This window comes from Abrus precatorius, unplaced genomic scaffold (assembly GCF_003935025.1).
Source record: "Abrus precatorius isolate BTA unplaced genomic scaffold, Abrus_2018 Scaffold7, whole genome shotgun sequence".
Classification (NCBI taxonomy): Eukaryota; Viridiplantae; Streptophyta; class Magnoliopsida; order Fabales; family Fabaceae; genus Abrus; species Abrus precatorius.
In genome coordinates this window covers 33,126,857-33,136,886 of record NW_020874417.1, presented here as the reverse complement: position 1 = coordinate 33,136,886, position 10,030 = coordinate 33,126,857, and the positions used below count along the sequence as shown (strand labels likewise).

At 35.3% G+C, this 10,030-nt stretch overlaps 1 protein-coding gene across 1 annotated transcript; it reads right to left on the bottom strand.

The window, feature by feature from the left end:
- Window positions 1–1,708: 1,708 nt before the first annotated feature.
- LOC113872719 (protein argonaute 10-like) lies at window positions 1,709–8,619 on the bottom strand. Its single transcript, XM_027510483.1, has 21 exons — window positions 8,179–8,619; window positions 7,702–7,910; window positions 7,362–7,511; window positions 7,118–7,251; window positions 6,920–7,029; window positions 6,721–6,827; window positions 6,488–6,626; window positions 6,287–6,403; window positions 5,771–5,878; window positions 5,599–5,670; window positions 5,136–5,258; window positions 4,887–5,046; window positions 4,620–4,741; window positions 4,136–4,273; window positions 3,901–4,043; window positions 3,717–3,779; window positions 3,022–3,085; window positions 2,805–2,940; window positions 2,613–2,686; window positions 2,074–2,200; window positions 1,709–1,902 (listed from the first exon to the last, which is right to left on the bottom strand). Exons 1-21 carry the CDS (start codon window positions 8,617–8,619, stop codon window positions 1,709–1,711), a joined length of 2,931 nt encoding a protein of 976 aa, XP_027366284.1.
- Window positions 8,620–10,030: the final 1,411 nt, after the last annotated feature.

Here is a 10,030-nt window from a genome sequence, read left to right as displayed (position 1 = left end):
TTCTAAGAAGTTTTATAATCAATTTTATTGTATAAACACTCGTGTAAAAACAATTTGTTGAATAAATACTAAATTAAATTGTTTTTAAATGCACCCTTAATATGTATTTTTAGCTTAACTTATTTTTCAAAAAATATTGATTTATGTCTCTGACTTTAATCTTTCCCAAACAAGTTTTTACTACTAAAGTCATGTTAACTATGAATCTTTGGCTAATATCAATAATAGTAATTATATATTTAAACCTATGTCAAATACACTTTATTAGCTTAGCGGGGATAGCTCTTAACGAGTAAATGTGAGAAAACGAAAAAGTAGAAGACAGAGCCACTGAATTATCTGTAATCTATATTCTGATTTATAAATAAATTTCATGTCAACTCATACAATTAATGGATTGTTTGTTCAAGTGGTGCAAGCTTAATTTCTTTTAAGTGAAGTATTGAGTTTGAATTTTGTGTATTTTTTTTGTTGTTGGGAGAGTTAATTCTACTATATTATGAATTCTAACTCAATTTTTTTTAATAAAAGATGTCTACGATCAGACTAGAAAAACTCATAGTGACCGATTTATATATAAAGCAGTGTCGCATATGCATCAATATCGAAAGCTTCTATTTTCATGGCAGTAATTAACATTTCAATTTGCTGATGATATTTAAATTTTGCCATAATCGTCTAGATGTAATATTGACCTTATCCTTGTTTCCGCAAGTTTATTACGCAGAAGTAAATTTTTGGATTCGTCATTGGCGTATAGTGTCACTTCTTATCTTGGCAATGCTATAACACCAAATACGTAGAAAATATATTATATGATTGTGTACGTATGGCTACAAATTTCCAATCGCAAATAATTGCTGAATAACGAGCTCGCTTAAATTGAAACGTCGTTTCCCTGTAGTTGGATTTTTTCAATTGAACGTATAATTAGACCATGTACCGTCTCATCGCACTGAAGAATTGCACTGCTCAGCTCAGTTGAAGACTAATTTGTAGAACAGTTTTGAATTCATTTTTGGTAGGCCTTTCCATCCTTTTTTAATACAACAAAAGCTTTATTGGTAGGGTTTATTGAAGTTATCATTTTGCACAAGAAAATTTCTTACTACTCATACTTTTGACGTTGTGAAGATTATCACCCTCAGAATTTCAAGTTTTCCTATCACCTGAGTCAAACATAACTTATTTGCAACTATGTTCAACTTATGTAATAGTACTTATACAACCTAGGATCCATAAATTTGCAACAAACTCTTTAGGTAAGACTACCACAAGTTAAATAGAAATATATACGTTGTTATAGAGTTTTGGCATGCAAATATATATCTCAAGACAAGGGAATGTTACACTAACCTTGCTTCAACTAAAGCCTACAGTGCAGATTAAACACGAATGTTGCAAAGTAGGAAAATTTCTACTCTTCAACCTGTGTAAAAGGCCCTTGGGCAAAATTTTCTACAATGAAGATTGACATAGAATAAATATTCTTTACAATGCCAAATCTGACATCTATAAAACCTAATACTTTTAAGAATTCTAACCTAAGCCTCAAGAACTATAATATCATGGTTCTATCACGGGAAACCTAACCAACCACTATGCATGAACCATGACTAATGTACAAAGTAATGTGAGGTGAGCATGTTGCATTCCATGACTGTTTCAGCCTATCATCCACCAAGGGCGAGGCCAAGCCAGTTCCAGTCTAACAGTAGAACATCACTCTCTTCACATTTTCTTTCAAGGCTGGCAATGGCTTGACAGCACACTCTCCAGCTGCTCGAGTTCCCTTGGAAGTATGAACATTGCCATCACCGGCGGAGCCATTCTCTTGCATATCTGGTTCCATATAGAAACGGGCTCGAAAAGCTGCTAAATGTGCATAATATGCTGGAGGAACTGCACCAGAAGTATTTCCAGCCAATTAAACTTTAAATAATGAAATGGGCCATGTTGTAAAAATATCATAGCTTCTATAACTAGTCTTAAGGGCAAGGACAAGACTTCAAGTGTCATAACTGAGCCAAAAACTGAAAAACTAGATGCATATTAATCGAAACATAGGCTTACCAACAGATACCGATCTTGTACATCTGGCATATGTATAACAAAGATTGTTCGTCAAAGACTGAATTCCATCTGCTGTGAAGTTGTTTTCATCCCATAAGACATGATAATGAGCTGGCCGACTAGTACCCTGCATGAGATCAGCGGTTGAGGAAAATATGAAGGTTTAGAATTTTCCAAGATATTGATAAAGCAGATCTGGAGTTTCACTATGGGTTCATCTTTAATCCCTTCATGTTAAAATTAAATAAGTCTATATCTTAAGAGATACTTGTGTGCTAAACAATAAGATTGATAATTTCAAATCAGGGATATCAATCCTAAATATTCCTTCAAGATCCAGCAAATGATTTTGCATAACATTGAATACTAGACGTATGAAAAGCCAACAAAATATTTATTATTGATACTTTGCTCACTCTCCCTCTAATTTTGACAGTTATCAACTATGAAAATGTGTTTCTTTTTATAATCAATCCTTATTCGTAATCATAATTCGTAAACCATGGTATAAATGGGAGAAAAAAAAATATATCTTGTACCTGGATGCCAGCATGACTGCAAAGATAAAAATCAAATTCTGTTGGATGACAAATTTTAGAATCAACAACAGTCCCTGACAGACAATTTAAACCAAGAGAAATGTAATCTCATTAGATAATCATTTTAAAAGCCAAAGAATGATTCAAAAAATTGCATTTCCGTATATAAGTTTTCAGGAATGTGCAACATACCAGGCAATATATTCCCACTCCTATCCATACTGCTTCTGTCCCTGTAGTTGTTTGCGAATAACCGAGTATGATGTCTTTTTTGCACAACAATAAAAGTTACTGGAGGCTGGTAGTTTGGTTCTAAGGAAGCACATGCCTACACAAATATTGCTTCTCAGAGCATATCTTCATTATAAAAAGAATACAAGGGCATGATGAGAAAGCAAATGATGCTGACCTTCCGAATTGCATCCAACTCATAAAGTAAAACTTGGTAAAATTGCCCTTCACTGACACCATCCCTGTTCAAATTTCATTAATACACCAGTAATTAACACTTTTATCAAACTCTAATGTTTTGGAAGGCCAGGCTCCAAGGTAAGCATGTGAGCTAGGATTTCAATAGAACGTGCCTGAAATATATGGATAAAGGGATAAAGCATTTTAAATGTTTTATGTACTTCATAAGTTATAAAATGACATCGTCACTCAAGTAGAGGTAACAGAGTTTTATGTGAAGTTTTCCATGACCAATGATGCAATCTTGCAATGCTGGCCCAAGGTCATAGATCTTGAAACATCAGGGTGGCGCTCAAATCTTAGACATGCACAATTGCATTGCTATAAAAGTCATTTAGAAGTCAAAATGATAAGCCTGGAGGCTAAAAATTACATTTATAATTTGAAAAATAGAGGGGGAGGGGGGAGATTCCTCCCTAGCTGGCCATTTATTGGAAGCTCACCAACAAATTTCAGGCATATCAATGGTGCTGAGTTTCCTAATCGCATATTCCTTGTAAGGACATGCACAAAGTAGCATGTTTAGCTTAATTCTATTAAAAACAACCAACTCTACTTCAACCTCCTAAATTTTTTGTGTGGAAGTTTATGACATGCATTACAAAACTTTCATCATAAATTAAACATATTGACCTGTAAAATATAATTCGTAGTGGCTTTTGTCCTGTTGCCTTTCTAAAGGAAACCAGTAAATCTCTGCACAAAGAAGGACACGTGAAAATGATAAACTAAGAACTAATACAATTGAATCCCATCAGACAACACAACCTAGAACAACATTTAGAATTAGAATAGTAATTTTGATTTTTATTAGTACCGGATCATGCCACCACTAACTGTGCCACGAATAGGATCATGCCAAGTTTTGTACAAATCTTGTATAAGTTCCTGTCTATGAGCTTGAGCGCACACTAAACCAGCATATTTTGTCACTTCAGGCCAGTCTTGTGATGCTACTACCTACAGATTGGGCAACACATATCAGTTGCAAAAACCCTCAATACTATGTAATGCTATTGAAAAAAAATAAATATAAAAGATTAGATAAATACAGCTGCTATTGAGGGGCTTGAATCTTCTCCATTTTCAGGGTGGGTTACGTCTGCTCCAAAAATTATGGTTGGTATATCACTGACCAATGGTATTCTGCAACTTACAGCATCGAGAAGTACAGTGTTTCTACCTCCCATCTGAATCAAGAGGAGGATAAGTGACCACTATTTAGTTAGAGAGCATTTAAAAACAATTTTGATGTGAATACCAAAAAGTAGGGAAGCCTGCATTGGTTATAGATAAAATAACATGCATGCATACATATAGTGTGCGCCACTGGTTGGGATTTTAAGCCGTGTAATTTTCTAACTAGTATCCACTTATTTATTAAAAACAAATGTGGTTATTCATGCAAAAATGAAGGGAAAATAAGGACAGGAAAATGTCTAATAGAATGATAGTTAACAGATATTCAAAGAGGGCTTTGAAGTCCAAACAATGGTTTAATCAGGAATGTCATTTTGTGATTGAGAGCAAACAAACCTTCACATTGATCTTCAGAGACACATTAGCCAAGTACTGTTTAGTGATTTTAAAGACATGCTTTGTCAGACAGCATTGTGAAATTAAGCCAAGGTCAGTTTCACAAATACGCTTAATATCACCTGAAAACAAAAGATATTTAAATGAAAATTCTGCATTTTAACTCAGAATATATCCTTCTGTTTCAGACAACTTAAGCAAATAGCAATCAGTGCTCAATACCATACCACAACCTTGTAGAATTAGTATCAACCCCTTGTGGCTTACCATAGAGAGATCCATTATTGTCTGGCAATATTGCTAACAATAGCTCCAATTCCTTTCCTTTAGTTTTGTTCGCTGACACGTGGTAAACATGTTTCAAGGCTTTCTCCACCTGCTCAGGCTTGGCATTGTAGATAGGAATAACAGACTCTGGATTAAATTCCTACAAGGAAAACCATGTTCCTAAATATCAGAAAATTTTCTCTCAACACTTTAAACGTGGACATAATAATAAGATAGATTGAAGACTACCATCCCAGATACTTGACACATTTGGGCAAGCTCATTGCAAAAAGTGCGAGCAACACTGTCTTGCACACTCCTTGAAAAATTTATGCATGCCCACCGGCTAACAGTCATTCCATTAATCATTTTCTGTCATTCAAGACAATGATATCAATACTGTGAACTATCACAGGAAATCTCTAGGCCCAAACAAGAATATCAAAAACCTTGGAATTTCATAATTTCAATTAACTTAGGCCAAAGTTAAGTAAAAAAAAGTTCAAGCATATACAGGTTTTTAATAATAATATTAATTTCTTTCTGTGTATGTTTAGAATATGAATAGTAACTGAAAAAAAAGTATGAAATATGCCTAAGATCAACATAACAATTCTCTAACGAAAACTAGATTAAACCCAGGAATTGGCTGACAACAGTTGCACTCCATGAAAGCTGGGGAACAGAAAAAAGTAATCCCAATATGTATTACCTTGTTCATCATATTCCACTGACCAACTTGAGGTAAACAGTTCTTTTCTTTCCCACTTTCATGATATTTAAGCTGCAGTCAGAAGTGCTTTAAATCAATGAATGGTATGGAAAAGGTAAATTAAATTTTCAGTAAATGATGAACCAGATCTTTAGAAGGAGAAGCACATTACCCAAGGGGCGGGAAGAATTCGTGCTTCAACAGAAGCTAGCTTTTCACTGATTTTAATTCCAAATTCCTTTGCATATGGATCTTGATCATAAGCACTATGTTGAATGGTCTGCTTGTATCACCCCCACCACATAAAAATAAAATAAAATAGTTGAATCATTATTATGAAAGGCCAACATTATCGTGTACTTAGAGAATGTACATGTGTGTGTGAATAGACTATAGTTGAATGCACTTTTCCTTCATCTAAACTGTTGTTTCATATGTCATATAAAACCTACATAAGTTTCAAACAATTATCTTAACACTGCAATTACTGCATTGTCAAACACATGATGACTAGAACGTAAGTTTGCCAAGTACTGTTGGAACAAATCATGAAAACAATATTAACTTAATGGCCCTTCATTTCCTAATGGCTAATTGTTCAGCAATCAGATGTCCGTATAATACATACTTAAATGAAGGAATACATTAAATGAAAGGCTTGATTGTTGTGAGGTTCAAAATTAAATACCCGTAAAATATCATTTTCCCGATCACGAGGTCTCTGGCATGTTACTTTCAATAGAGCAGTAATTTGCTTCTCATTCAATCTTTTTGTATAACGTTGCCCCTCAACAATTTTGCAGGCCTGGGGAAACAGAAGCATTTTAGTATAAATAAAATCACTTTGAGAACATTGAGTGGCTAATTCAATTATTAGGAACTTCCCTACCTCCATAGGTAAATAGTTAGCCTTCTTTTGGTTTCCTACTTGAAGGCAAGGAAGGTGAGTGTGTTGGATAGTGAAACCATACATCTCTTGGAAGTATTCAACTACCGATTTCATAGTTGAGTTCTCATCAACAGGAAACCTAATGAAATACCTCTTCATTATTAAGTGAGCTAATGGAAAATCACTATAACATCTTAGATTGTTGATAGACCACAAAAAAAAAAAAAACTTACACAAGTTCTCTTGTTGGTTGAGAAGTCAACCCTGAAACACGATATTTTCTTCGCACACTTCCTCTGTGTGTTACTTCAACTTTAACTCCTCTAAGGGCTTTCTTAATCTGTTAGACATTAAAAAATTAGCTCTGTAAACTGATCAATATTAACAACATAAAAGATGAACCTGGCAATCTCGGTCCATATTACTAAGTACCTTAATGCGATCAGCATCCGATAATGGCCTTGACAGAACATCTTTTCCTAATAGCTGGCCAACAAATTCCACTACTGGAAGAGGCTCAATAAAAGCAGCAGATGCCATATCTATGAAATGCATGAACAGAAAGAAGAAAATTAAAAACTTATTTGTATTTTCATTGGAATACTTATAAAATCAAAGTTAGTAATATACCAATATTGAGGGAAAGGCCCATCTGAGTAGGTCTTATGCTCTGGTAAAATCCACACCAAGACTCCAATCCCTCTCCAAGCCGTTGTGGTGTTCTAATATCAGGTGAAAAGAAGGACCTCCCAATGGGGCAATACCTTTACAATATGCAGCTTTTGTAAGATATATAAGAACTTAAGTTTCATACCTTCACTCAATTTACCACTTCTCAAATTTTAAAAGTTCAAAGTCTCACAACTAATACTACCTCTTAGTTGATAGCTCTCTTAATACAATGTCAAGAATTTGAAGTGCCTCCTGTGGTGCATCAGCACGCTTACCAGCTAGAAACTGGCCCAAGTGATGCAAGTTTGCCCGAGCAACAAATTTGATCACCACCCTGTACTCTCTTTGCCTTCTGAAAAATGACCAAAGTGTTTATTAAAATTGAAAATACTCAAACATATCAAAACTATTCAGTTTTATCTTCTGTCATTTACTTCATTTGATGATCCGGTTACAGCACAAAAGGGAGTTTGTGTTTGTGAGGTGGAGAGAGAGAAGAAAAGAGAAACTTTCAAACGTGAATATGGGCAATAAATCCTTACTTGGGGCCATTAGCTCCATCCTCTTCATCCACAAGCTTAATCTTAAACTCTCTCCAAGCAAAGGGAAGCTGCCCTGCAGTGTACAGACTTTTTCTGCCATCATATGCTGGAAGTCTCATCCCCAAGTCAGACTCTTTATACAACCTCACAAGTTCTGCTATAATGGACCTGTTTACTGTTCTAGAAGACACTTCTGGGGTAATAGTGACCTTCAAAATATAGCATTGCATAATGGCATTAAATTAAAGCAAAAGCAATAATAATAATTGGAACAAAAGCCTCAGGCCAAATTTAAGTGTCATTAATGGCACTACAAGAAAAGGACTGCAAAAGCAGAACCCCTATAAGAGGCAAAAGCACAGGATGAACTTAAATGCATGCTGCCATAGAGGGCCCAATAGTTGTGCACTCAGAAAATCCAATTTAATTGATTTTACCAGTAGAGTGATAAACAACAAGGGAAAAAAAAAATCTTACATCATATTGGTTCAAGTCCTTGTCTGGTAACTCTGCAAAGAAGTGGTTAGCCTTCACAATGCATTTTGTCCCAACTTGTCCACACCCAGGCCTACGCGGAAAACTCAAAGACTTGCTTGAAGTGGGAAAACCCATATCCATGCCAGCAGAGATGCAACCCTTTCCAAGACTTCCATTTGCATTACTTGTTAGTGTTGCAGTGCATGGTCTGCAACTAGGCCTCATCAAAACTTCTTGATCCGATTTTCTGACACCTCGTCCCCTTCTTCTTCCCTTGTTCTTTGGGTGAGGCGAAGTTTGGCCATGATTTTCTTGTGGCGGTGGACCTTTACCGTTTTGTGCAGTTTTGGTTGTTTTCTTAGCTGGATTCATAGGATTCTGCAAATGGGGCTTGATTACAAGGTGTTGCTCTGAGCTCTCTTTCATCTGCCTCACTGGCATGTTGCCTTTGTTGATGAGTGCTACTTATTCTCACTGGAATGTATACAATAAACAGCACACTTTTCAAAAGTGCTAAGCTTCAGCGCAAAAACCAAATTCACAGGAAGACTATTCTCTTATAGCCTTTGCTTGTTATATCTGCCAAACAGTACCAATTGTTTCAGCTAATGCAGAAACAAAGATGGAAAATGCAATCAAGTTGGCAAAATGAGTATCAATTATTGTACATTTATGGGAATGATCAATGGTTTGATTTGATGTATGAAGTCAGAAAAAGAAAAATGGTATGGATGAAACTAAAAACTGGCATTGTTTAACAATACAAGTATTACCATTATTTTGCAAAACTTAAAAGTCCAAAATTTTCACCCTTGTTTCAACAAGTAAATCCAAAAGTGGTTATGGTAGTAGAAGTCCATAGAGCCAAACAAAAATAAATTTTGACAACAACATTTCTGCTCTTTGCTTAAAGTTGAAAAGGCCAGGAGACAAGGAAATCTCAGTGCATACTTGCAGCACAAAACATTTAGCTGCAAACACGAAATATCACAAAGAGCAAAAGACAAAAAAGCAAAAAAAAAAGAAATATTGTTCAGTGAGCAAGCCAATGACCATGAGCAAGAAAAAGAAGAATCAATAATAAAATGTGATTAGACATATGAGAAACTCAGAAAATGGAAATGGCCAGAAGACAAAAGCAGTTCCTTACAGGCTTGTCCCCTACCAAAAACTGAAAATTACAAAGACGACGAACAGATACAGCCACATATGAACACTTTAAATAAAACAACAGAACAATGTATGGATTGTGAAGACAACTTTGAAACCTACACTTTACGGGACTTCAATGAAATTGAGAGAAGAATAAAAAGACACAACCATAAGAAAACAAAAGGCCAAGGACAACATCCTAAGAGAAGGAACAAACATTAGAAGGATAGCAAAATCACTATATGAAACATTTTCAGTAAGAAAAGAAAAAGAGTGCTAAAGCAGCAGAGAAAAATGTTTTAAACCACCCACCAACAAGGCTATTCAGAAAAGTAACAGTGACCATGAAAACGGAGGAACATATATAAAAAGAACACAACTTGAACTCACCCTCTTTCAGAAGGAGGGATTGTGAAGTATGGGTATTAAGTTAGACGTGTAAACAATGAAGAGGGTGTAGAAATAGTAGAGAAGGGTATGTTGGTGCCAGCAGAAGATTCAGAATTTTCAAAGAATATTAAGAAAGAAAGAAAAGGGATGAAGGGGTGAGTAGGGAGAAAGAGCGATGGAGATTATGATTATGATGATCTTATACACGCATGCAAAGCACTTTTGCTTCTTTCTTTATCACGTGTAAAAACCTTTCCCTGCCTCTCTTTGCTTTTTAGTTTAGTTGCCTTCTCTCTCTCCTATCTGCTTC

What these genes read in the sequence shown, in the direction of transcription:
- LOC113872719 (XM_027510483.1), bottom strand. Translation starts at nt 8,619, where the DNA reads ATGCCAGTGAGGCAGATGAAAGAGAGCTCAGAGCAACACCTTGTAATC. An exon ending in CTAACTATTTACCTATGGAG is followed by an intron (nt 6,404 to 6,487) that starts GTAGGGAAGTTC and finishes CTGTTTCCCCAG; the next exon opens with GCCTGCAAAATTGTTGAGGG. An exon ending in GAGTGGGAATATATTGCCTG is followed by an intron (nt 2,687 to 2,804) that starts GTATGTTGCACA and finishes ATTGTCTGTCAG; the next exon opens with GGACTGTTGTTGATTCTAAA.